We start from the raw sequence: 27995 nt of genomic DNA on the forward strand, positions 1-27995 counted from the left end.
TCACCAGTTAACCCAAACATGATGTCTTTGTATGGTGGGAGGAAACCCACACAGGGAGAACATGCAAACTCCACACAGAAAGGACCCAGGCCGGGAACCGAACCCACAACCTTTTTATGGTGAGGCCACAGCTAACAGCTGAAATAACGGGAGCGCTTGCACATTGGAGGAAGTCTGATGCAGACCATGGCAGACTTGATGTATATGGCAGGAGTTACTAATCTCACCATGAAAATGGGAATAACCGGTGAAAACAGTGTCAAAGGATGTAAACCTCGGTGTTACAGGGATATTGACTGTGATGCTGTGCTTTCCAGTCACATAACAGGCTCTGCTTCATTTAGGATCTGCTTGGAAGCAATTACACAAATAATTCATTTTTTTCATACAGGTGTAAAAAACAATGAAATCAAGCCTGTTTGATTGAGCTCAGATCAGATAATTTAAGTCCAGCTCCAGTTTCATGCTCCTGGAAGGAACCAGGAAACTCAATCACCGTCTAGAACAGAAGGAAGCAGAAGGAGAGGTGCTGGGTGTGGAGGAGGAGGAGGAGGAGGAGGAGGAGATGGTGTGTAGTAAGAAAACAGATTGATCTCCACCTGCTATGTGAAAAGCAACAAATGACGTATGGTTGAATGTGTATTTGTGCAGCAATCTTTACTATGACAATAAAAATAAAACTAATGTACAGAGCAGCATCATTGCGTGACATTAAATATGACTTGAAGAGTTCACAGGGGTCAGAGGTCATGGCCGGGCTGAGAGCAGCACTCATTCTCAGTGAGTGTGAGCTGGTGAAGAACAGATGAATGTGTGTTGAGATTCGGTGGAGCAGCTCATGGAAATCCACCTTCTGGGGTTTTCAACCAGCACACAGGTGGAGCCGTCATCCGACCCCCTGTGGATTGGCGGCGCCCCCCTCAGTCTGGAGAAGGACACTGACTGACCGTCAGCCCACAACCAGCGACCTGGACCTCCAGACAGACCTGAGGAGCACGAAGGGAGTCGGTTGGACAGGAGTGACTGATGATGTGTTCATGAGACACACCTGAACGGTAATGTGACCATCAATCTGAGCTGCCAGTCTGACGCCTCGAGTTGCCCCGTTCACTCTTGGCATCTTTGTAAACCAATAGAAACCATATTAATAGAGCTGGAGCTGACCTGCTCTGTTCTCTATCCTGATTGGGTGATACGGTCTGTCAATAAGTGGATGTCACTAAAGGAGGCGTGGTGACCAAGTGGAAAGGCATTGGTCTCATACTTAGGCTTAGGCTGCTTCGTGGTCTATTTTTGGGAGTATCATTTAGAAAATGAGCAGAGACAGAGAACTATGAACTCATTTTTGTTCTTTGTTGTGGTGAAAGCAGCCGCTCACCGATCCAAAATGGCTTCTTTCCTGCAAACTTCCACAGCCACGTCATGTCCTTCCTGGACCGCATGCTGGTCAGTGTGCTGTTAAACCTACAGTGCATGAGGAACAGATGTTACACAATCAAAAGTGTGTGCGCCCAAAGACAACTGAGGTACAATCTGGACTAACCCATACAGTCAGGCTGAGTTAGGCAAACAGGTTTGTGTTTGTGTGTGTTTACAGCAGTGAACATGTCGTCTTGGCGCTGGCCCAACTGGCCACAGACGAGCTGAGGATGTAACAGCGTCTCCTGTAGTGAGTCCAGCCATCAGGACAGGAGCTGCTGATCGACCTCCCTGTCTGAAGACAGTAACACAACAGACACGCACAGGAGTTATCATAACACAGTGTCTCAACCAGATGTGTGATCAAATCAAATGTAATTTATTTACATAGTACCAAATCATAACAGAGTTACACAGGGGAACTTTACAACATAGAGCAGGTCCAGACCAAACTCTTTACAGAGTTGTTAAAGAGACCCAACACATTCCTCCAAAAGTAAGCACTTGGTGAGAGTGGCAAGGAAAAACTTCCGTTGAGAGGCAGAAACCTCGGGCAGAACCAGGCTCAGAGAGAAAGAGGGGAAAAAGAGAGAGAGAAGGCGTGAGGCAGAGGCAGTGAGAGAGCATGAAGAGAGGAAAGGTGGGGGAGGGATGGAAAGAGAACAAGAGCAGGAGGAGAGAAGATGCCATGAAGAGAAAAAATAAATAAATGCAAGCAAAACATATGGCTGTTAATAGTGATTGAAGCCTGGAAACACGAAATGAGTGGAGTAACAATGGGAAGTGAGCAGTAGTGTGTAACGACAACTAAAGGTCCCTACTGAGCAGGAACATGGAACAGACCTAACCCTAACCCTGTAGGATGAGGACAGGAAAACCATTTGAAAAGTTAATGGAGGTTTCAAACTTGAGAGTGCAAATTTAGTCCAAAAAGTGACAGTTTTGAGCTAAGCTCTAACACGTAAGCAGAGGGAGCTATACGCTAGGCTCTGCCATCGCTCAGTGTGGGAGTGGGTAGTCGGTGTGTTTTCAGTAGTGCTGTGTTCATTATCAAGACAAATTATTGTGTTTGTGTAGGTTGAACAAACTCCAGCCTGTCAGGACATCGAGTCCACAGGTTTCCTAACAGGACAAAAAAAAAAAACACTGCTATCCTCCATGCCTGGGTGCAGCTGAAGAGACGGAACTTCACGGCTGCCGCACGGAGGGATTCAGACAGCAAACATCAAACCCCGGGTGCTTGGAGTCTGGGGGTGGCATTCTACCCCCCTGCAGCACATGGTCTCCTCGGCTGTGGTCATGGCTGAGCATTTCCCACACAAGCACCTATCAAACCAAAGTGTTTCTCTCCCTCTGCAGTGTTGACGGATATTATGAGTATGAGACACTTCATACTCATGAAGTGTCTCATACTCATACATACACCTCAAGATCATTCGTTTTGATTATTTGTAAGTATCAGTACTCCAGCCTATTATAGATGACCATTAATAAATGGTTTATTGATATGATATGATAGGATATGATATATATGATATGATATATCCCAATCTGGGATAAATAAAGTATCTATCTATCTATCTAATTTTGCTATTGCCGGACATATGACGGTAATCTGTGCAATATTATGACGTGAACACAATATTACATCAGCTAACACCACCTGCCCTGCTCTCCACTGACAGCTCTCTCTCTCTCCTCTCACCATCTACTCTCCCCCTGCTCTCTGTGGCCCATAGTTATCGGGCTGCGGTCCGTCATATGTGTAATGGTACACATTTAAAGTTTCTTCTGTGTCCGAACTGAGATTGGGATCCTAATTTTTTCCGATTGTTCTAGTTCACTGCTCTCCCTCTGCCTACGTCACTTAACCTTTAGCTTTTTCAGATGCGGAAGTAAAATATTCTCCCAAAAACAACTCCAGAAGCCTAATTAATTTATTTCCCAATTTCATTTGATGAAAAAAATAGTTCCTGTATTATTTTTCTAAACATTGATTCAACGGGGTCTCTAACCTGCAATATGCCCTTTAAAGGAAGCATATATAGAGTGAAAGGATTGGTCAAGGTACAGAACCTTGTGGAATTCAATGATTAAATTATGTGAAGAAGAGTCATTGTTAACGTGAACAAATTGATATCTGTCCGTTAAATATGATTTATGATTTAAACCAGCTTAGTGTGGCTCCTTTGATCCCAATTTCAAGTTTCAGCCTTTCTAATAGAATATTATGATCAATGGATCAAGATTAGGTCTTTTGAGGAGAGGTTTAATAACAGCAATCTTAAAATGCTGTTGTACATAACCTAGAGATAAACTCACATCGATCAGATTCAGAATATTTGTGTTGATTAGTGGAAAAATATCTTTACATGGCCTGGTAGTTATCGAGTCTATCATCTAAACTATCAAGACAAGTTGATAGTTTATTATAGAAAGTATCTCTGAGAGATAATAATTATGACTTAGTATGTGATTTTTTTTTAATCAAGGCTAAGTTGTTGGGTTTTTTTCCCACTGGCATAAATGGGCTTCCACAGGTTACAGTTAATTAAGACACTGCTGCAATTGATGGAAAATTACTGCCAATTGTAGGTAAGAGCTGATGAATTCTGTCTGTTTTTTGTAATTTTATTTGTAAAAAAGCCCATAAAAATCATCACTGCCGAGAGCTAAAGGAATCAGTGGTTCAACTGAGCTATCACTCTCTGTCAGCCTGGCTACAGTGCTGCAGGGAAACCTGGGGTTGTTCTTGTTTTCAGAATACTCAGAGCTTCTGGCATTGCAAAGAGTTTTTTTTAATATGCTTCTAAACCATGTTTGAGAGCTACACCAAGGTGCCAGCCTCCTCTGTTTCATTGCTTTCTTTTTCAGAGGAGCAACAAGATCAAGACTGGACCACAGTGAGGCCACAGTGCTATTCACAGGGTCATCAATCTGTGTAGGGGAGCAGTCCTCCACTCAATTCAGACATGGCAATTTATCAAATGATGACGGAATATTCTCCTTAAATTTGGCCACAGCATTTTCAGATAAACATCTGCTGTAGCTGGATTTATTCCTAGATGCTGCGCAGCCCTTTACTGTAAAATTGAATGTTATTAGGATGTGATGGGAGCGAAGAGGAGTGTGAGGAAATATTAATTGGTCAATTGTTATATGTTAAGACAAAATCAAGGGTGTGACTGAAACACTGATTGGTTCCTTCACACGCTGGGAAAGTCAGTTGAGTCGAATAATGACTTAGAACTATGGCTGTCACTGGCAACATCTACATGAATATTGAATTCACTCACTATAATGATTTTATTGGTATCGAGTACTAACTCTGATAAAAACTCTGATCACTTTTCCAGCTAGAATGGGAGAGACTGAGGGTGAGGCTTTCTAAAGATCTATAACCAAAGTTTGGTCTACTGTAGGATTGATTAATAAATTGGAGTGAAATACCGCAGCCCCCCCTCCTCCTCGACCGATGGTGCAAGGAATATGAAAGTTAACAGATTCATTCAGACCAAAATCCTCATCCTGCTGCAGCAGGTTTCAGTGATACAGAATATTTCAATAAGATGACCAGTTGTCAGATAACTAACTAGCAGGGATGCCAGTGATCTAATAATTAATAATCCACATTTAATTTTTGCAATTTTTAGATCTGAATTGTTGTTGTTGGTTGTTAAGTTCTCATTTTTTATCTCCTCCTCTGTTTACTTTTGGTTTAATGGATTTGCTAAATAGTAAAATAAGGTGTTGGGGGACAGGCACTGTTTCTATAGACATAGCAACCCACCCTAAATATGTGTGAACAGGGGGGCCATGACATGTTTCTATTCGAAGTACACACGGACAGGATGTTGGGAGTGTGTTGTTTGATGATACTTCAGCAAGTGGACATGGTCTTCCTTATGGTTTCAATGTGAACACAAACACTCTGTGTCTGAACTGCCTGACGTGTTTGTTCTCAGGTCTCTCTTCCAACAGCTGTTTTGTGTGTCCGTGTGTGTTTGTTTGCACCTTGTGCTGCTGTGGGTCCAGCTGGAGTCTTGGACCTGGATGATCCATCTGAAGAGCATCTTCATCTGGGACCTCCTGCAAAAGGTGACCATGAGGCGGCCAGCCCCACCCGGCATCAGCTGGCTTCATCTCCTCCAGTCGGAGAGGCGTCATACTGTGGAACTGATGGCGGAGGAGGAGGAGGATTAGGAAGAAGATATTAACCCAAAGTCTCTGTGTGTTAATGGATCTGTGGAGAAGCTGACAGTTGATCTTACCGTCCAGATCTTCTCCTTGGACTTCACATTTCCAGACAGGTGAACCTGAACATGAGCAGAAGCTTCAGTATCTCAAAAATCTGACTAATTAAAACAGAGATAAAGGTTTAAAAACTGTGTTGTGATGACTTCGGGGACAAACAAAGGATTCAGGGAAATAGCCCTTAAATACACGTGTGTGTCATCTGTAGAGTCAACAATAAATGATTTAAAGGAGCTGAAACCAGAGCACCATAAAGGTCTGCTCTGTCTTACTCTGTCTTCATTAATTAACATATTAACGAACCCACTGACAGGAAATGAGATAACGATGTACCGCTGATCCTTCAGCCACCAAAATGGAATTTTAAAACAAACACTGACCTTTACTTCTCCATGTCTGACACTCTGCACAGTATGTCCAGAGCTCCCGGAGCTTCTGGGCAGTTGCTTGCTGTGGTAGTGGGCTTGGCTGGAGGTGGTGGCCTGGTCCTGTGGTTCTCTTTCTCTGTAGTTCAGATAGGGCTGGCGGTCCGGAACGTCCCCTCTGGGAGGATGAGGCTGAGTTTCCCACAGCAGTTCTGCCTCAATGTCGGTGACAGGGTCCTCCTCCTCCTCTGTCCTGGGAGGGCCAGGGTGGTGAGGAGGAGGGGGGTGGTGCTTCACATCCTCCTCCTGCAGTTTGTCAACATCGCACCTTCCTGACAGACAAAAGTGAGGAGACATTTTCCATAATAGAGATGATCCCATTTCTTGCTCAGTAACTATAAGAATGTAAAACCGTATGTCTCTAAAGTTTCTCCGACTCAGTCTTTTCCTGACTCATACATATCAGTTGAGCTCTGGAATTAATCTGAAAATCCTGATTTAAAATACTTTGACTTTACCGTTCAATCCAAGGTCCTTCAAAAGTAAATTACAGACCATGTTAAAAAAAGACCATCAGAGGCTTAAACAGATCCAGTCTGAAACACCCAATACTCATTGTGACTCTTTGTTAGCCCCAAAGACCTTCCTACCTCCTCTGGGGTCAATGATCTCAACATTAGCTGAGCTCCTCTGGCCCAGGACAGCATTCTGTGGGTTTTTCAGGGTGATCGTAAAGGTCTCGTGGTTTTCCTCCAGACCGTCATTGACCAGATAAATGTTCCAGGTCTTCACACTGACACCTGGAATAAAACAGGAGAACAATCACCATCATTTCTTATTTACCATGACGGGCAGCTGTTAAGCTTAGAGTCCAGAGGAGATGTGGAGCCAGACCTGGGTCAAACTGGACCAGATTGGCTGTGCTGTGAGTGAAGTCTCTGCCATGTTTGGCTGATCCGTCCACCACCTGCACAGATGTCAACAGACACTGAGTACAGACTCATGAATGTCATCAGGTTGATGATCCTGACGCCTGGAGGACAGACATACCTGGATACCAACGTAGGCTGGGTCAGCACTCCTCCCACTGCGCTGGATCTGGATCTGAAGAGTCCCTGCTGTCTCACAGGTTCTGTAGCATGTCGCTGACAATTCCACCCGGGACCAGAACAGTTCCAGTCTGAGGAGAGACCGAGGCAGTCAGACTCTGTATCTCTTGTTCCTCCCCAGATTTTTCAAGTTGACAGTTTATTCAAGAAAACAACCGATGACATCAGGAAGTGGAGTCTTACTGGACAGTTTTACTGATGCTCATGATAATGCTCCTCTGTCCATCTGTTGGATTTTTGTTAAAGAAATAAGCAGAAACTACCAGAGCTGAAGTTCTAAACCTCTGAACCTTGAGCTTGTCCATGACAACGTGTGGTCCTGACCTGCCTATCAAACCAATTGCAGTTGTTCAACTGCACATGAAACTAGACCACCATCTGGAGTATTGGTCATTAACAGTTGCATGTATAGGACGTTTGCCATGAGATCTCTGAGGATCATAAAAGAAAAAAGAAGACAGTGTGATCAGCTGTTCTCCTCCCGCGTCAATGCCTCAAATGAAGCCGTTGTTTGTCTGTTTTCCTGGTAAAGATTTTAGGACCAAATGTGTCATGGACCGTATTCAGAAGGAGGAGCTTCTACAAACCTACATTTCAGGCAGGAGGGTGTTTCCTGCCAGGTCCATGAGGCGGAACTGGAAGCTGTCAGTCATCACCTCCACATCGGCTGGGAGGACAAAAACCACAGCCCGCTTGTCCACATCCTGCTGGGTGAAACGACCTTTGATGTAGGCCCCTGTTAGGACGAGGTCATCCAGCTCACACAACTGACACAACAAACACAAACCTCTTCTTCTCCTGGACCAGATTCAGGTTGGGGTTAGAGACTGTCCTGACTAAAATGTTTCACAAAGAGCTGAGAGAGAACTTGACTTGTGGGATTCTACCTGTGACAGCATTCTCCAGGTAGCCAAAGCGTGGAGGTCTGCTAATGGAGAACTCCACCTCTTCTGTGGGGCTGTCTGGGTCTGAGGCCTGCAGGTGCTTGTTGGTGATGAAGATGCCATAGCGCCCTGCGCCCAGATCCACCACAGTGCTGGGACTCCGCTTGGTGGTCAGACTGGGAGGTGTCCGGTCCACCCGGTCTACCTGGACAGGACATGAGGAAGAGAACAGGTCTGAGAGCAAAAGACACTGGATACTGGGCTTTCAGAAAAATGACCAGTGTCCAGGAAACAATTTCTGCTGTATATGTTACTGGTCAGTCCATTGTGTTGGTCCAGATTCAGGATATGAAATTTGATGGCAGAGCCACAAAGAGCACAACTGACATGATCCACATACTAACAAGGTAAAAAAAAAAACATCCACAGTGACTAAATGTTCTGGACAACCTTCAGTCATAGAGGCTAGTGTGAATGTTCACAGCAGTCAGTTTGGAAGTGGACCAATAAACTAAGGAGGGTCTTGATGGTTGGCACGGTGACCAGTGATTACCAGTTTAGTCTCATTGTGAGAGGGTTCAGTCTTGCTGCTTTGCTCATTTGCCTGACTGAGTGTGATAGCTGTTTCTTTCTGTGAAGGACTGGTGACCCTGCCTATTGGCTCCACCTCCCTGTAACCCTAATGGATCAATGCTAGATGATGGATGGACTCCATTTTGTGTGGAATTGTAGAAGCTGTTTAGAGAGTCTTTCTAATTTTTAAATTGTAAACCTGTAAACATGCGGTTCATACAGGTGTTCCTTTTATTATGCCCCCCCTGCAACCCCACTTACAGACAGACTGAGGTTTAAGAAACAATCCAGCCCAGATCCTTTAGGGAGAAGGGTTGCAGTTAATCCTCCTGCCACATGGTGTTGCTGCTGCTCTGTGATGAACACTTTAACCTACACAGCCGCTCTCTCTCTCTCTCCCTCTCTGAGTTTCACCTCAGGGCAGTTTATGTCTTTTATTTATTTTTAGTTGAATCAAATTGATTTCCCAACTATAGCAAAATATAAAAAATTGATTAGCAACTTTTTGATTATTACATTTATTAAGTGAGAAACACAAAGATGGAGGCTCATCTTCAGGTTCTGGACTCTAGCTGGTCCAGGACGAGAAACTGACCCTGATCCAGTTGTTGTTATCTTGATTATTCCATGTAAACCTTCAGTCACCTTGATATCACTTTTTGTGTGTGTTGCGTGTGTGTGATGAACAGTGTGTGTGTTGTGCGTAAGTAGCTCACCTGTATGTTAAACACAGCAGGCTCCTCACTCAGTTGTCCAAACTCCAGGTATCCTCTGTTGTTTCCGTCAGTGGGCAGGAAGTAAAACCTGTCGATATCCGCTGGGCTGCCAGGGTCATGCTGGTAAACCAGGTCCAGCTGGTCCAGGTCGGTCTGAGTGAATCGCAGGGACGGAGTCAGGGGGATACCTCTGAGCAGCAGCTTACCGTGGTGTGGCAGCTCCGTAACTATGTAGCTCAGGTTGGTAGTGGCAGTGTCAGGGTCAGTGAGCTGTAGCTGCTGGGAGGTGATGGCCTCTGTGGCGCCGTCCTGCAGCCGCAGGCCGGTGTTGTGTTGGAGGGTGGGGGGAATGCGATCGCTATGCTCAATGGTAAAATGCAGGGATCCGCTGCGGGATGAGGCGCCATTGGTGACCACGAAACTGTGAAGACAGAACTCATTAAGTGAGAAACAGAATAGGAGTCACTGAGGTGCACAAAAACTAAATATCATAAAGACACTGTAAAGTTGCATCATGGGAAATCAGCTGGTTCAATTTTCATTTCATTTAACTTACCTCCTTTGAGAGAAGTGGAAGTATAAATCATAGTTTTCCTCATTTAGCATAAAGTTGTTGATGTTCTCACCCTCAGGTGATAGCTTTGAAGCATTTGACCACACCCAACCTCGGAGCACCTGAACAGTTTCTGACTGTGCCTTGAATGTTGTGATATTTCGATGGTAACAAAATCCATCAGTAAATAAAGATCAAAGTACAACACCACTTTGGGTGTTCCCACACAGGACACTGTTATTTAGTGATGATTTACAAAACACACACAAACACACTCATACACATACCCAGACACAGACTCACAAGGTGAAACCAACAGAGGCCTCACTGTCATAGCTGGTAAATTTAACAGTAGAACGTAGTTCACCTAATGAAGTTTCCCCTGAGAAACACTGACAACAGCATCAGTCATCAATCACTCACATGAGGACCTGCTTCCATATACGCACACTATGGTGACAACTGACAGTGCATTGGAGCTGAAAATGAGCTGTGTGTGTATACATGTGTGTGTTTTGTCCTCCTAGCCCTCTGCCAACACAATCTGCCTCTCAGCCCTGCAGCCCTGCAGCTGACAAACTGCCCCAGGCCTCAGCACACTGGCCACCACACACACACACACACACACACACACACACACACTGGTGTAACATCTGGCTCCAGTATCGGCCATATTTGCCCAGGGACGGCCGTCTGTGGCCTGCACTCTGGCCGACACTGTGCCAACGCTGTTGTTATTTTCCTAATAATACCCATTCATCATCTGCTGTCATGACAACACATGCACAGACGCACTCACACACACAAATGATGACCAAAAATGTGTCATCCAGACACGGACACACCTGAGTCAGGATGTACATTAATCCTCTCCTATAAGCCCCGCCCCCAGCTCTGATCACATGACACCTGGGACCTAAATGTCATTCTCTCTCATTCTGAGCTCGAGTGTTCCACCTCTGATTGGACAAGAAACAGCAGCAACATCATAATCCCCTGAAGGTGAAGCCGTTGACCTTAGACCTGTGAGGGCCCGACTGTTAGTGTTTTTCAGGTGATGAAATTTAAATGTCTGTTTCGGATGCATCTCACCTGAAGGTGTCGCTCTTGGCTTCGTGGTTGTTGTCATGGGTGTAACACACTACATGAGCAGCCACGTCCAGCTGCGTAAAGCTGGTCAGGGGGACGCCGGGCCGCTGGATGATGTGGATGAGGCCGTGCCGTGGTGGGACAGACACAGTGTAGACGAGCTCCTCTGGTCGAGATGCAGAGTCTGACGCCAACAGGATATCGGTGTTCAGGACGACCCGCTGCCCCTCCCTAAGATGCACTGCCCTGCTCTTCAGCACGATGTCACCTGGAGGGAGGCAAAGGGTCAAAAGTAAGAGGGCAGTAAATACCTCCATCTATGACCTCTAGTATCATCATGTGACTGAAGGTCCAAATGGCTCCAAATTTAGAATTCAGAATTTTAGTCTTTATCTGGACTCTGTGAAGGCCCATCATAGCCCTGAATGCCTCACATGGTGATAAGCACTTGGTGGGGGGCTTCAAGCTTTCAAAGGCCTTTCGGAATCATCAGGAGTTATCAGGGGAGATCAGGGGCCACCAGGAGTTTTCAGGAGTCATCAGGGGCTCCTGTTACTGTTAAGAGGTTTGGCTCCTGATGGCCCCCAGATTAAATGGAGAGACGTTTCAACTTCACTCATCACTGATCAACCTGAACTTAAGTAAGAAAGACAAATTGAAGTCTTTCAGGGATTTTGGAGAAGGAAGAGGAAGAATCCTCAGAGGACCCCCCGCCCCTTTGTTAATTATTCACCAACTGAGGAGGATGCTTGTTTCTCACCTCAGCTCCGCCAGGATCAGAGGAGACGGAGCCAGAGGGACTGAAGACTGAGTTCACCCGACTGGTAAAAGCTGTTGAGGGGGTGCAATAAATAATATATTGACCACGATCATGGGGTGTGTGAGTGTATGAGTGTCTGTGTGACTTTCAGGACTTTAGACTGAGTTGTCATGGGAGTGTAGATTCTGAGCACTTCCTCTTCCTCTTATTTTTAATTTAGTGCTAACTGGCATAACCATACTCACATGCTAAACATGCTAACATGCATCCTATATTTGTATTCAGAAGTTTCTTCTTCTGTGGTTTTCTTTGATCAACTTTATCATAGGTAAAACTCCCCAACTGTCCAGAGTTTGTGACTGGAGTTGACCTCTGACCTTTCTGCACACTGTGGACCGAGATGAAGAAGCCCTGAGTGGGAGACTCATTGACCGTGTCGCTGAGTGTGAAGCGGAAGGTGTCGTGACCTTTGAACCCGGCGGTGTTGGCGATGTGTCTGTACCATAGGCGGTTCATGTCTACATCATCCTGGGTGAAGTTCTGAGCAGTTGACACTTCAGTCCAGCCCTCCTCCACCTGAAGAGCCGCATAGGAACACAGGACCAGGACTGCATCTGTCCCCAGTCTCTCTCTCTGCCACAACACACACACACACACACACACACACACACACACACACTCACTCACTCACTCACTCACTCACTCACTCACTCACTCACTCACTCACTCACTCACTCACTCACTCACTCACTCACTCACTCACTCACTCACTCACTCACTCACTCACTCACTCACTCACACACACACACACACACACACACACACACACACACACACACACACACACACACACACACACACACACACACACTCACTCACTCACTCACTCACTCACTCACTCACTCACTCACTCACTCACTCACTCAATCACTCACTCACTCACTCACTCACTCACTCACTCACTCCCACCTTGAGCTGCAGGTTTCCAAACCGTGGCACAGTGTTGATGATGTAATACACCTGGCTTGGGGGAGTATCCGTGTCTTCAGCCTCCAGCGCCACACTGGAAATGACCCTGAGCTCCCCAGATTCCACCTCCAAACCAGCATTCCTGCAACACCAATGAAAAATGAAATGAAAAACCAATGATGATCATAAGGCCGTGGCACATTGGTCCAGTGGTTTGGTCACCTCATGGTTCTGTGTTAAATCTCCAACATATTCTCCCTGTGCTTTCCCTCCCAGTGCTGACCTTCCCATTACTTTATGGGTATAGTCCTGTTCTCAACATCAGTTTTACTTTAACTAATTTATATAAAAAAAATACACTAAATGAGACAATCAGCAGAAAAGGAAGGAAGTTGACAGTATGAGAGCAGGTTTGTCCGTGATGGAGGTCTAGGCTGGTGAAGGTAGCTTGGGGGCGGGTGGAGGGGGCTTTGAAAACCGTCTGGCTGCTTCTTCAATTGGAACTAAAATCCAGGCAGGAGAAGCCACCACGTCCGTCCTGCAGGAACGCAGAAACAAGGAGGCACCGACATCTGCCAAGTCTCGTTGTTACTTTTGCTTCAATGGCCTTTACAGCACCAGCACACCCACCACACCACCTGATCTGGGGACTGTGTGTGTGTGTGTGTGTGTGTGTGTGTAGCATGGGGGATCAGTCAAGGATGCAAATTCACAATCACTTGTTCAAATAAAACATTTCTGGGTGTTGGTGGAGGAGGCCAAGATTCATCAATTCAAGCAAAGAGACCGGCCAGATGTGAACACACAGAAGTTACCCCCCCGTACTATGTCCTGTCCCTGCCCCCCCACAGCATCACACCCACCCTATAGGTTTGTGATAGTTTGTTGACCATAGATACAAGCAAAACACTCCCGACCCCACCAACCCTCTCACCCCCAAAAAGGGAAGATGGAACAAATCATGAACATAGAGTTTATATTTTAAAACAGCCACTCACTTAAGACTGTCAGTTTGTTGGGAACTACATTACATTAAGACTACATTATTGCTACAGCAGCACATTCACCCACATTTGGTGCTATGGTGAGTGGTTAGGCAGCAGGAAAGTGTATGTGGGTCTGGATAAAATTCAGTGTGTGTGCGTGTGTGTGGGTCTGTGTCTCTTCACACCAGTCTACATCGAATATATGTAAACCATCACCAACCGACCGAAAACCGTTATGTTTCCTCAAACGGCACATTAGTGAGAAATAAACATTAAATATGTGTATGTGTGTGTGTGCGCGCGTGTTTACTTGATCAGTTTTGGGCTCTCGTCATTGACTGGCAGCACAGTGACATGGGCTGTTCCCTGGACTGTTTGGACACCATCTGTCAGCTGAAGAACCATGACGTCCTTCAGGGTCTCTGTGTCATCATGCATGTACATGATCTTTAGGCCTACAGAGAGAAAAAAGAGGAGGAGGAGAAGGAGGAGAAGGAGGAAGACTCTTTAGTTCTAATTTTGTGCAGTTTCTTCTTGTTGAAGGTTTGAAATGAATTTCAAATGAAACTTGCTGATTTTACTGACATTCAGATTAAAGCTGAAGCTTCAGGAGCCTTTAAATCAAAATTTTCATGAACTTATTCAAGAACACAAATTCTTTTGTGGACCTGGACCACAGTGGGATTATTTCTGTGATTGCACTGTTTGGCAGTCGAACCTTGTTGAAGCTCCTGCAGGGTGAAGGTGGTGACGAGGAGGCTCCTCTGCAGGATGTCAGCTCCCATCTCCCTGTAGCGGCTCATGTCGCCACCATAGATGCCGTTGATCAGCTGACCATGAGCTGGCAGCTGCACCACGGTGAAGGTGAGGAGGTCCTGAGGGGTGTCAAGATCCACACCATTCAGGATGAGTGGAGTCAGCTCTCTGATCCCACCCTCTTTCACCTGCACAGGACAACACAAATAAGAACACAAAGCCTCCTTGAATTAGTGATGTGGCACAACAGGAAACAGCCTTGGGGGGGGGGACCCACGGTAAAGTTGGCCAGCAGCAGAGAAGGTGTCTCATCATTGGTTGGACTGATGATGATGTAGAGGGTGACGGGGTCAGAGCGGTGAAGACCATCACTAACACTGACTGACAGCTGATCAACCGTTGGCTCTGCCCCTTTGTGCTTTGATTGGATGTAGTTGATGAAACCGGAGGTCAGGTTGGCAAAACTGAAGGATTCTGGGAAAAGGAAAACTCAAAGGTCAGGTTTATTGCACACACACACACACACACACACACACACACACACACACACACACACACACACACACACACTGACCCACTCGGATGCCAGCGTTGCTCTTCTCGGATCCCGGCATTGGCAGCGTGTTCTCCAGGAAGCCGTGAAGAGGTGGAGTGTCCACGTGAAAGGTTAGCTGGTCCGGGGGGCTGTCAGGGTCCGAAGCTCCCAGGACCCCCTCGCACAGACAGGCTGAGGAACCTTCGTCCACCAACAACAGGGACTCACCTAGACAAGGACACAGGACCGTCACTACCTGGACTTGACTGCCCAGTAACCCCTTGTTAATACATCATCTGTCCAATCTGTTCATCATTTGTCCAAACATCATCTGTCCATCATCTATCCATCACTTGTCCAATCATCATCTGTTCATCATCTGACTATTATTTGTCTAACTATTATCTGTCCATCACATGTCCATCCATCATCTACCCATCCCTCCATGTCTTTCAGTCACTCATGAATCAATCATCTGTGTTAATTAACAAACATCAACACCTCTGAACCCAAGTCAATGCTGGCAAGGCGTCTTCATATATGTCCACTGAGACATTGTGGGGATTAAAGATGGACAGTCCTGGATCTCGCTGATAAACCAGAGACGAGATAAAGCCGGATTCCTCATGTTACACTGCGCTAATGCTCTTACTGTGCATCTTTATTCAATGCTAATTAATTAGACCAAGACACAACCTGCACCCCCCCCCCCCCCCCAGAATGCCCCCTCGCCACTGTCCCCCCTCGCTGTTCGCCCCCGGTGAGACTAATCCTGCAGCAGTAATCCAGCGAAACGGCTAGTACACGTTGGCTATTGTGAAGGAGGGATGTGCCTCTTCTCTTTTGTTTTGTAAAGACATTCATATTCCACACACACACACACACACACACAGACACACATACACAATGATAATCTCACCAATAGCCGCAGACAAAAGCAGATTTCACTTTAATCTCGTCAGTGCCAACCTCGTTAACCAACACACCAACAACAATACACACATACTAATGCCAAAATCATCCACAATGCTACAGGCAAACAATGAGACAGAGTCAGTCGCTTGTACACAGCGAAAACACACTGTAAAAAAACAGGAACTTTAATGTGAAAGTTTGTAGAAAAGAGTGCAAAACTTCTGCGTTGGAAAAATTTGACGTTTCAGAAAAAAATCTGACAACACCACAACACATTTACTCGAAATATAACCAACAGAAACTCTATGGTGCCATCACAGATGAAACTACACAACAACAACAATCACAACAAAATAACTTGTTTATGCTTTTTACTTTATGAACAAGAGACATTGTGACATCACAACGAGCCTCCTGATGTTTTTATGTAAATGTCACATATCTTTACACTTCAGGTCTTGCAACACACACGCACACACACACACACACACACATTCACGCAGATACACACACTCTTAGTCTTCAGAGGAATTTCACAGTTAACGGCTGGGACTTGAAGCAGAGAAATTACAAATTGAAGCACCAACCTCCCGACATGTTACGAACATTTGTAGTGTAAGAAATTTTGGGGGGTTTAAAACATGTATTTAGGAGTACCTCACAACTTCTGCCTGTTTTATTGTAATGAAATAATAAAATGATATTTCAACATTTTAAATTAGATTTCTTGCACACACACACACACACACACACACACACACAAAATCACACAAACTCAGTCATTCCAGTGTCCCAGTGGTCACTGGTCTCCATTGATAACCACGGAGCTCCAATCCCTCTTCTTGGCTCTGACTCCAGCGAGAAGTATAACCCTCCCAAGGAGGGTGTGTGTGTTGGACTGATAGGTGACGGGGTGTTGTTGGGTCAGAGCTGCATTAAGATGATTGTGAGCAAATGTGGAAGTGTTTCAACACACACACAAGCACACGCACACGCACACTCACACACACCATCCCTGTTATTCTTACTGAGACCTTTCTGCAGCTCACCCCTTAATCTTTTACTGTAATGGTGAAGGCATATTCTCCTTGATGATGTCATTAATTTCATTCATGCAGCACGGACCCTGATTGGACAATAGATGAACCATGTGTGTGTGCGTGTCTGTGTGTGTGTGTTGAGCTTGAACCTGAGGATGAACCATGGGAGCTGTCTTACCCAGACTGATGGAGGGGGCCTTGTTGTTGACAGGAAGGATGGTGATATTCAGATCATAAACAGGAAGTGTGCCATGCAGAGGGACAGGTGGTGGTGGCGCATCACCATGGCAACAACTCTCCGTCCCTCCAGCCTCACCGTCAGAGATGATGAGGGTGACGATGTCGAGCACCGGCTCAGGCCCAATCTCTCCCCCTGATCACAGAACAGAGTCATGGATGACATTATTAATCTGTCTGATCAGAAAAAACTTCAGCGGGACACAGTATCTGAAGCTTAAAGGTAACATTTCACATGAAAGGTCCATATTTAAAAAAAAAAAAATTGTTTAATTGTTGTTTTTCATCTCTTCTCGGGTGGGCAAGGTTTTGGGTGTCGCTGACTGCTTTGTTGTGACATCAGAAAGTCCCAGAATTCTTGGCAGCTGGCTTTCAACTCAGTCAACATGAAAAGTTCAATTCATGAGCCATTTCTGTCCTGACACTTAAACACACCTATACCTGGTGTGGGTTTAGAGGCGGGTAACTGAATGTCAAAGTTCAACGTTTGAGGACCCGATGGAGAGATTTGAGTCTGAAAACAACAACCCTTCTGGCGCAATGGCATGTGCATACCTGTGTGGGTGTAGTAAACGTGACCGAGCAGCAGGTCCTGCTGGGAGAACCGATCCACAGGGAGTCCGGCTCTCTGCAGCTCCCCTCGTCCTGGACTCCGGGCCAGCATATAGGTCAGCCTGGAGTCATCACTGTCCCGGTCCGTGGCAGACAGGAAGTCCACGGTCACCTGGACTTGTCCCCCTTCCTCACAGCTCAGCTCCCCCCGCAGGCTTCTACCCAGCTGAGGAGGTTCGTCGTTCATTGGCAGGATCTGTGGGACGTCAAAGGGTCCCCATCACTTAACTGTTTACACACCTTTTTGTGTTTAGCCGTTTATTTCTATGAGGGTTGGTGGAGGAGTGTTTAGCTGTTGTTGTTTTTTTTTTTAACTCTTGTGGACCAACAACAAGTATGGGAATTTATTTTTTTTTGTTTAGTTTTTTTTTCACACTAATTTCACATAAATTTTTTATTGAGAATTTTTTCTTCCTTAAATATAAGCAAATACAAAAACAAATGGGAGTCACTGTAAAAGCAATCTGTCCATATTCCCTTCTCTTTTACGCAATCAGGTTTTGTGTTTTACTGCTGTTCTGTTATATTTTTTTTCACCTGTTTACTCTTGACCTTGGGTGAAATAAAAAAACAGATGTGTGATGCATTTTCCACATGTTTAGCCACTCTTCATCAATTATTTTTATTTTAAGTTCTGATTCCCATTTTGGAAAATTTGTTGTTTTAACAATTGTTGTTAAAATATGTCATGTACAGGCCTGAGGACATCACTGACTGTATATAGACAGGAACTGGTTATTTAGACATGCTAACACTTGATTGGCTGAGCTGAGCCTGAACATAAATGTGATAATGTTTGGTTCAGATGTTCTTCACAGGTCAATAATAAGGATTTTAATTATCATTATGATACAGATTTTACATGTTGCTATTCTGTTATTTTGGAGAGGTGGCAAGCTAAGACTTAATAAATATTTCCCGTGGTGTCTGATTGGCTGAGACTCACCTGAATCAGCAGAATGACGTCAGCTGAGTTCAGACCATCTGTCACCTTCAGACCAATTTTGTCCACAGTTGTCTCCGAATCGTCGTGGATGTACCTGCAGCAGAGACACCTGTGAAACTTCATTTGTATCATCCAAATGAGACAGAACAACCAGGGACCCCCACCAGATTCACGGACCAGCTTCACAATCATCAGGAGTCAGAGAAAATAGACATCTTGAGTAAGATTCAGAGGTCACACTGACCTTGACCTTTGACGACCAAAATATAGTTGGTTCTTTCTTGAGTACAAACAAATGTTTTTACCTAATTGAAATAACTTTGTGTGAAGTGAAACAAAATGTCTTGATATGAATATGATGAAACTGTGGAAATACAAAACGAGTTGAAAAAAAAAACAAGAGACGATGACAATAAAATCAATTTTAAGAATGAAGGAAGAAAACGGACCTGGTATTAGTTTATCCAATGAAATCCGTTTCACATATCAGGGCTGTCAGAAAGAGCTGATTTAAACACAAAGCATCATGGAAAACAGAAGTTAGTCTGAGGTTGCAGATAAATGAGCTGGTTGTCACTGTGTTTTAGTTCCTATTCCCGCAGCAGCAACTCTGTAAACACCAGATCCTCCAGTCTGGAGGGTTGGCCTCAGTGTGGAGGAGTCTCATTAAAATCCAGCTTTGATCATGTTTGGCTCAGACTGCAGCCAATGATCCAACAAATCAACATTCATTTTAACTAAAAACCCTGGACCATTTTAACCCAATTTAATCCTAATCCTGTACCTAAAGCCCACCCCCACTAACCTGAGCCGGAGTCCCCGCAGGTCCTGCAGGGTGAACCCATCTCCCTGCTGCAGTTCTCTGCCCTGCAGTTCCAGCCATCCATGACGAGGCATCCCCTGAAGCTCCACCCTCAGAGTGCTCTCCCTGCTGTCCCGGTCCTGGACCAGAATGTGCTCCTCTGTCAGGAAGGCGCCCCCACCCTCCTCCACCCGCAGCATGTTGGTGAAGGCCTAAGGGCCCACAACATCTGGCTCATCAAATGTGGGACACACAACAGCATTATACGAAAAAATTCAGTCTGTGTGACCTCTGACCTCTGGTGCCTGGTCATCCACAGGCGTGACGGTAATGTTGAAGAGGAGGCCAGAGACGGTGCCTCCGTGGTGGTCGCTAACAGAAAAGACGAACTGGACAAACAGTGGCTCTGGGCCAATGTCTTCAATGGGAGGCATGAAGGCTACTTTCATGTGGTTGACTGCGTGCTGGGACAACATGGGAGGAAATGACACACCACCATATGTTTACTCTCATATTGATCATCAGATTGAGGAAGATAGCCTGGATGTGTTTAGAGACCTCTGAAAATTGCAGACCCTGATTTACCTGTGTGAAGGACTTTAATGCCGGCACCATGTGGTCCTTCTCCATGGCGGTCGTGATGTCTGTGTAGAAAACACGTCCTGAGTCCATCCGCCTGAAAACAAGAGATGCTCAGTTTCATTCCGAAGGTTTCCTGGTGAGAGAACCCCGCTTCCACTGTTCTTACCCAGGATCCAGTGGGCTGAAGCAAGGCTGTGTGATGACGTATGTGAGGTCGGTGCCTGGATGTTCTCTGTCGGTGAAGTGAAGCTGAGTCTGAGTGATGTGAACCACATCAGTCTCCTTCACTGTCAGAGACCGAACGCTGCCCAAGACTTCCACCGGGAGCTGGTCCTTCACTGGGAACACATGGACCACCACAGTCTGGAAAAAACCAGGGGACATGTTTCTACTCCGATGGTGGGTGGGAGGGAGGTTCTACCCTTTTGGGTGGAACATATGGTGCATATTTCTACCCTGAAGTGAGAGGGTGCTGTCTCTTCACAGGTTCAACAGTGTTTGACTTACGTATGTCTGGGAGAGGTTTGGTGGCTGGTGACTGTCGGACAGTGTGAATTCGAAGGCGTCTTCAAACTGCTCGTCCCCATAGTGCTTGTAGTAGATCTGACCCTGCATCAGGTCTCTCTGCAAGAAACTGTCCACTGCAGCTCCTGAATGAGCATTGACACAGGAAGTGCGTCATGTGATGAAGAACATCACAGGAAACCGCAGAATGTTTCACAGAAACACCACACCCCTCCCTCACCTGGCTCCTGGGGTGAGGTCTTTCTGACCAGCTGCCCCGCCAAGGGGGAGGTGACAATCTGGTAGAGGATGTAGTCGTCGCTGGAGTCCAGGTCGGAGGCCAGCAGCATGTATTCCTCCAGCCTCACATCCCCGCCCTCCTGCACCTCCAATGCCACATTGTTGATGAGGAATGGTGGGGAATCGTCTTTGGGCAGGATGTTGATGGGGAACCTGTGGCGGATGCTGTGGCGCCCGTCGCTGATGCGGAAGACGATGTGGTCGCAGGTGGTGTCACTGTCGGAGTGATGGTAGATGACCACACCGTCCTTCAGGTCCTGCACACGGAACATGAAGGCCTTCCCACCTGGGAAACAGGAAACAGGGTGATGATGATGGATGATGATGATAATGATTCATAGTGGTTTACAGTCAGTCCAAAAAGCCAATGAGTGGCATTTTCTCATTTTGTTTTGAAGTGTTTCTTTTGTTCAGGTCAGTTAGCTGAGCAGATTATTTAATTAAAATTAGACTGTCAAGTCAAACTGTTTTGTAATGAAAGGATGAGAAAGTTAAACGTGATTTTTAATTTATTAGAATTACAGTTATTATATTTCCTTGATATTCTGATAACCTGACAAAGATTAAACTTTAAAAACAAGGATTAGTTGTGTTTCGATTTTAGATCTTAAACAGAATTAATGAACTTTATGTTTGGAAGCAATGATCAAATGTAAAAAAAAAAACTAAACAATCTATAATGAATTTTCATGACAAACATTCCCACCTTTAGACCTGGACAGTAATTTCATCACACCGTAATGAGTTAATTTAAGTTTCCCAGTTACACTTGACTGTGGGACATTAATGTGACTCATTAAAATCAATTTACATTAATATATTCTTATTATTATCTACTAAATTTGGATGAAAAATGTGTTTTCGGATTGTATGTCACAGTAGTCAAATTTTAAGGAGACAAAGACAGACAATTGTTCTGCTTAATAAAAATTATTTCTTCCGATTTTTTTTTTCTTTTTTTTGTCTCCAATTAGTATTTAGATCTGACTTTTATTATGAAAGGCTGATGTGAACAGAGTTGGACTAAATCTGAGAAACTTCTGTGTCCTACATTCATGAATGAGGCCATGTCCATCTGTCAGTGCTCGGCTGCTGGCTGGCCTCCTCACACCGTACGCAATGCTAAAGCTAACAGCGACACACCACGTGACTGGCGGCCTACTGGAGGACATGTGTTGTTATCAGTGGATGATTCAATTTCAAGCCAAGACTTCACACTTTGATTCAATTATTGTCACTGACACATGCACGTTTTCTCTCCCATTGTCACTTGGAAATAACAAGTTTCTCTTAGTGCCTCGCAGTGCCTTCAGGCGCTGGCTAGAGTTTGTGCTGAGAACACAGGTGGGGTAAAACATGGCGTCCTTCCCGGTGGCCACCCAGTTGCCAGGATTGGGGGGGGGACACTTCCTGTTTCCCTGCGTGTGCCAGAGAGACAGAAGGGCAAGGTCAGCAGACAGATTGAGAGACGAGCGGTCATGAGCCCAAACCTCATTAGCAACTTTACCAAGGGAATGAGCTCCTGGTCCAAGTGGTGGAAACAACTTGGTAATTAGGCCCAAAGGTGGCTTTGGGCAACAGGCCCATAAAGGAAGAGACGGGCTGGGAGAATGTGTGTGTGTGTGGCGGGACAGGCAGCCATCCATTTGGCTGAAGGCGTTGGACCGAGCCTGTAGTAAGTGTCCCCACGCTGCAGCATCGAGGGTCAGTGGCATCCTTGTCCTCTGAGACACAAGTCTAGAGGATTCATCGCCAGAGAGCGACAAGCCCCGCCCACAGCAGGACAGGAGACACATGCTAAACTTTAGGCTGATTACTAACAAGAAAGGGGGAGGAAAAGGAGAACAGGGAGAGTAGTATAAGGAAGATAAGGAGGAGGATGGAATAGCGTGGGTGGGGTGGAATAAGAGGAGGAAGAGGAAGATGTGACCCTCTGTCTCTTCATGGCTCCATCTCAGACTCAGCTGCTAATGAGTTGAGCGATTGTTATTGAGGAATCAGGAGGATATGGGGCGGTGGGTTAGGTTTCGGGTTTGTTTCCTCATCAAAATTGATGTCTGGGACTTCAAATCATTTGACACATTCAGGTCACTTGTCCATATGTGTCTTTTGAGTGTCCAGTAATAATAATAATAATATTTAATAAAAGTCAAGTCCGCCCCTCGCCCAATGTGAGCTGGGAGTAGCTCCATCAGCTCCGCGACCCAGAAACGGATAAAGCAGAAGAAGATGAGTGAGTGAGTGAGTGAGTAAGTCAGAAAGGTTAAGTCTCTTTCCTCATAGCGATCTCCCCGTCCTCAAACTCGATCCTCCAACTCCGTCCAACAACTAAATTTGTAAAATATTTTAGGCTCTTTTCTAGTTCTTGTTACAACGAATGAACCTGAAGAGCAAAATGATTCAAAGGGTCAAAAGCTAAGCGCTATGTCAGCCAATAATCAAACCCCCTCTACAAACATTCAGGTCATAGGTTTGTGTGTGTCTGTGTTGTGTGTGTGTGAATGTTGTTAAATTTCAGCCACATATTGCTCACATTGCTGCAGAGTCTGGTTGGAACAGGCTGCGGTGTCTCTTTAGGTCTTTAAGTCTCCATGAAAGGTTAACCCCCTCCCCCTCAGGGTTCCTACCAACTCACCCCCCCTCTTCGTAGCTGGTAGCATGAGAACCTGTTTGGGGACAGTACATCTGCTCCCTGTGCATAGCGCATGAAATGGCATAATGGCATAAATCCCTTCAATCTGCTCAGCCTGGTGTCCCGGTGGAGACAAAGAGGCGTCTTCCAACGCGCTGGGCTGAAAGGGACAGACATGGACAAACAGGGAGGCAGCAGCCTCGGCCCTTGGCAAAGTGGCTGCGGCCCATTTTACACCTGATTAGGAAACACATGCAGGGCCAGTAGACATATGCTTCCCCAGCTACACCATGTCCCTGATGGACTGAGACACATGGAGGAAAAAGGGCGGAAAAGGCCAGATCGCGTTCTCTGGGAAATCCCAAGGCAGTGAGCGTGTCAGGATGCAGGGACAAGGAAAGACACAGCATGAGCTTTTCACCTGTAAATAATCAGGCATGTCCGCACCCTCATAAAATAAGCCAGATGTAGAATCCAATAAAAAGAGTCCTGATCCAAGACTAACACTTGGACCAATCAGCAGCTGCTGCTTTGATCAGTATGTTCACTAAAATAAGAAATGATGGTCCAAAAATCTCTTACAATCTTTTCTGTAGAGAGCTACTTTGTTCGCCATAATTTCTGTGAATAAAGTGAAAACGTTTTGCTCTTTTATGGGTTTTCCCAAACGTTTGATGGGAGCGTCCAGATTTAATCTGAAGAGGAGTTAACGCAGCTCCAGTGTTTGATGTTAATGGACCGAAATGAAAGCAGAAAATTTGCTTTTTGCAATGCACCAACTTCTCCAGCAAAGTGAAGAATAAATAGATTGTATTTATTTGAAATTTTTCAGCAACACATCTGTTTACTGAATATTTTATAACACGACTTCCATCCATTCATTGGAAATAATAAAAAAAATTGTGATGCCACTATTCAATAAACAAAACAAGTACAAAAAGTTAAAGTGAGAGACCAAATGAAACCTGTTGTCCCGGTGACCTTTGACCCCTCACCTCTGACACTGAGACGCCCGTGCAGAGGTCCGTCCACAGCCACTAGGTAAACGCCATCGATATTGTCATTGTCGACGATCTGCAGCTGCTCCCAGGTGACCGGTCTGGACTGACCCTCCAACAGGTCCAGGCCTGAGGGGAAACAGGGACTGAGGATTCACAGATCAGAGTCAGACCATGTAATGCAGTTTCTCTCACATACCCATGTTCCAGGAGACTCTGGGTGCATTGGTTTCGGCGGCCCTGATGGAGATGTGGACCATGATGGGTGGGCTGGTCATGTAGGAGCTGTCTATTGCCTGGAACTCCACCTGACGTAGAATAGACAGACAGCAGCAGAAAGGGGCTAGCAGGTGTTTGTTTCCACCTCTGGAGATAGATGTTGATGCTGAACTCACATTTTCTTTTGACTGTTCAGTTAGCAGCTGATAATGCTAACACTGCCTAGTGGCTAAAAATACAAATGGCTTTCTCAAAACAGTTGAAGTAAATTCTCTTCATTTATCTACATCCTTCATAATAATAAATTTTCCCACATATATTGGAGATATTGATTTTCACTGTACAGTATCCAGCACCTCATAGTTCCTGCGATGTGATTTGCTGCTTTTGGGTGGCTGGTAGGCCACTTTCATGTCATGCAGGTCCATCCAGGTGAAGGATCTTATGGGTTTGGTGTGGTCATTCAGGTGGGTAATGTAGCCCTCATCTGGGGGAATTGTCATGTTGAAAACCAGCCTTTTCTGTGGTGTCTCAGGGTCCGTGGCATCCAAGGCAGCGGTGGTGAGCGGAGTGAGGATGAACTGGTCCACCTCCAGGATGAAAGAGGACATGAAGGCAGCCTTGGGGGGCTGGTTCTGCATCGCACCGTGGATTAAAACTGGCAACCACATCACCTCTGTCTAAGAGTGGGAAATAAAAGATGAGCCCCTCATTTCTCCAAGGCTTTTCTTTTTCTAATTCGTGCAGATCTATGTCTTTTTTTTGGCACACATACATTTTAAAACAACACAAAACACAAAGAATCAACGCATACTTTTGCTGCTACATGTGGTGTCAAAGTGTAAGCAAGATATAGCCCAGAATATGCAATCAGATGTGTTAAAAATGACAGGTCTTTGTTCAAAACAAACACTTTTCATGTGCTAACAAGGAGGGAAATAATAGATTTAACATTTCAATTTTTTTAAGCCGTCTAAACTCCTGCAGAACCTTCTGCGCTGCATCCTTCCACATCCACAAGCTGAGAAATGAACATAAGGGTGGGATGTCACCTTCTGACTGCCAACAACTTGGATATGACAGCATCTAATGCTCATGAGCATTGTATAATTAAAACTCTGCTGAGCAGTATCACTGTACATCTTCTCTACACTTGATGTCTCACGGAGATCATATTAATGTGGTCCTTTACAGGAGAATCATTTCATAAGTCCAGATGTTTCCTGTACCTCCACCAGGGCCCTGTTAGCCTTCTCCCGCAGCTCCACCCTGAGTGGGATGTAGTCGATCTCTGGGGATGGAGGACTGAGGTGCTGGTACTTCAGACCGGCGTTCAGGAAGTCCTGGCAGGTGGTCTTGAGGAACTTAACCTCTTTGGTGTCATGAAGACAAGGTTTGTTTCCAGGACAAAGTGCCGTAGTCTCTCTGCCTAAGGACAACAGAGATAAACCACACATGAAGTCACCTGCAGGTTCAGGCTGTGCATACAGGATATTCTTTCATTTTGTTTGTCATCTACGCTTCAATTCAATTGTTTTTTTTTATTGACTTTTTTGTAATTTTCTTTTTATTTTGTTATCTTACCAGTTTGACTTTGTTCACTTTCCTAATGTTTTTTTAGTTTCAACAATTTTACCATTCGCTAAAACCCAACACTGATTTGACAGTTTAATCCTCAGACTGTTTGTGCCTTTAGCGTGTTATTTTCATTGTGCTGCACAATGAATCATAGGATATGCTAGGGGCCGTAGGATCCACCTGTTGACATGGCTGGTTCAGCTCAGGAGATTCCTGTGACTGTACCAGAGATTTCAGGTGTGACGTACTCTTCCTCTGTGTGTCGTCCTCCTCCTTCACCAGCTGACCCAGAGCAGGGACATTGGTGTCGGCAGTCATCAGTCTGATCGTGCAGATGATGTAAGGTGTGGTCCTGATGCTGAGCACAGAGCTGTCGATAGCATTGGATAAACCGTAAAACTGTGGAACCACCAAAGGAGAAGTGCCCAGCTCCATCACCCTAGAGCCCGAATCCAGCACCTGAACTGGCAGATCCACGGTCTCCACCAGAGTATCTGAGGACGTGAATCTCCACACAGAAAACGGTAGCTTTCATTTAATACACCTTATTCCACATTATTTCACATATTCAGTTTGGAAGGAAGGTAAATGAGAAATTGAATAAATTAAGGTTGATGAATGAGGTTAGCCAATAAGATGCATCGATAAAACAGAAAGCAAATCGTAACCTGCTCTGTACTCTAACCGTCTCCCCAACCCCTCCCCTGCTTTCTGGTCTATTTTACTTTAAATGGGAGCATCATTTAAGAAATTAACATCACATCAGATTTATTTGTATAGCGCCAAATCATAACAAAGTTACATCAAGGCACTTTACATATAGAGCAGGTCTAGACCAAACTCTTTATAAATTTATTTAAAGAGACCCAACAGATCCCCCGATGAGCAAGCACTTGGCAACAGTGGCAAGGAAAAACTTCCTTTAAGAGGCAGAAACCTCGAGCAGAACCAGGCTCAGGGGGGGCGGCCATCTGCCTCGACCGGCCATCATACTCTATTGAAGACTTGAAACTAAATTGAGACCATCAATTTATTAGGAAACATGTAACTGGGCGAATACATCAATGGAGAAATACAGACCATACAACCATTGGAGTAGGCATGTTGACACACCTGTAGACCCGGAGCCTGACGGTGTCCTTGTCCAGCAGGGGGCTTCCGTTGTGGACATATTTAACTTCATCCTTCAGGAAATTGCAGTCAAAAACCTGGGGACAAGTCAGAAACAGAAATATTATGGTTCAGTATGTTTGTATTGGTCATGGCACCACATCAGTGGATGAGTCCTCACCTGTGGAGTCAGCCGCCCCACCCTCTGAGTGACCGGTTCGTTCATCACCACTTCCACCTTACAGTCTGCAGTCGGATCCTTGTCAACCTTCAATTCCTTCTCTGTGATGAACACTGAGTAACCCCTGGTGACCTTCACGGCCGAGTTCACCACAACTCGATAGCCACTACAGACAGCTGCCACCGCCAGTACCAGGAACACGGTGGCAGCAGCCATGTTAGGATCAGTGGGTAGAGCGTTTTGTTTCACTGGCTCAGGTGAGAAAAGCTGTTCTGAGGGAAAGTTGAGAATCAAAGCTGATGGAGGACAAAAGCTTCACAGTTCTAGCATTCTCATTGGTCTTCAGTCTGGAGGGGGAGGAGTTTAAATAA

The 27995-nt window shown here is 45.4% G+C and overlaps 1 protein-coding gene across 3 annotated transcripts; it reads right to left on the reverse strand.

Annotated features, from left to right (window-relative positions):
* Positions 1 to 18: 18 nt before the first annotated feature.
* Positions 19 to 27988, reverse strand: frem1b (Fras1 related extracellular matrix 1b). 3 transcript variants are annotated; one of them, XM_029500883.1, is made up of 35 exons: positions 27625 to 27988; positions 27447 to 27541; positions 26582 to 26841; positions 25985 to 26184; positions 25112 to 25345; positions 24736 to 24844; positions 24534 to 24665; positions 20848 to 21192; positions 20610 to 20752; positions 20269 to 20465; positions 20106 to 20196; positions 19817 to 19984; positions 19524 to 19732; positions 18719 to 18812; positions 17716 to 17968; positions 17102 to 17296; positions 15008 to 15196; positions 14711 to 14907; positions 14396 to 14621; positions 13988 to 14132; positions 12692 to 12833; positions 12100 to 12298; positions 10966 to 11230; positions 9321 to 9741; positions 8035 to 8236; positions 7739 to 7883; positions 7089 to 7218; positions 6933 to 7005; positions 6689 to 6838; positions 6054 to 6370; positions 5691 to 5735; positions 5434 to 5595; positions 1596 to 1714; positions 1379 to 1464; positions 19 to 986 (listed from the first exon to the last, which is right to left on the reverse strand). In XM_029500883.1, exons 1-35 carry the CDS (start codon positions 27838 to 27840, stop codon positions 778 to 780), a joined length of 6363 nt encoding a protein of 2120 aa, XP_029356743.1. In that variant the 5' UTR covers positions 27841 to 27988; the 3' UTR covers positions 19 to 777. The 3 variants fall into 3 exon arrangements, with proteins under 3 accessions (XP_029356743.1, XP_029356742.1, XP_029356744.1); XM_029500882.1 differs by having other exon boundaries at positions 25112 to 25435; XM_029500884.1 differs by lacking the exons at positions 19 to 986; positions 1379 to 1464; positions 1596 to 1714; ... (3 more) ...; positions 6689 to 6838; positions 6933 to 7005 and having other exon boundaries at positions 7087 to 7218; positions 7735 to 7883; positions 25112 to 25435.
* Positions 27989 to 27995: the final 7 nt, after the last annotated feature.

Source organism: Echeneis naucrates, chromosome 4 (genome assembly GCF_900963305.1).
Source record: "Echeneis naucrates chromosome 4, fEcheNa1.1, whole genome shotgun sequence".
NCBI lineage: Eukaryota > Metazoa > Chordata > Actinopteri > Carangiformes > Echeneidae > Echeneis > Echeneis naucrates.

Excerpts from the sequence above, each read along its gene's own strand:
- frem1b (XM_029500882.1), bottom strand. The coding sequence starts at position 27,840 with ATGGCTGCTGCCACCGTGTTCCTGGTACTGGCGGTGGCAGCTGTCTGT. Across the intron at positions 11,231-12,099 it reads GGTCCACAGTGTGCAGAAAG|GTGACATCGTGCTGAAGAGC; the intron begins GTCAGAGGTCAA and ends GCCTCCCTCCAG. Across the intron at positions 5,596-5,690 it reads CCAAGGAGAAGATCTGGACG|TTCCACAGTATGACGCCTCT; the intron begins GTAAGATCAACT and ends CTCCGCCATCAG.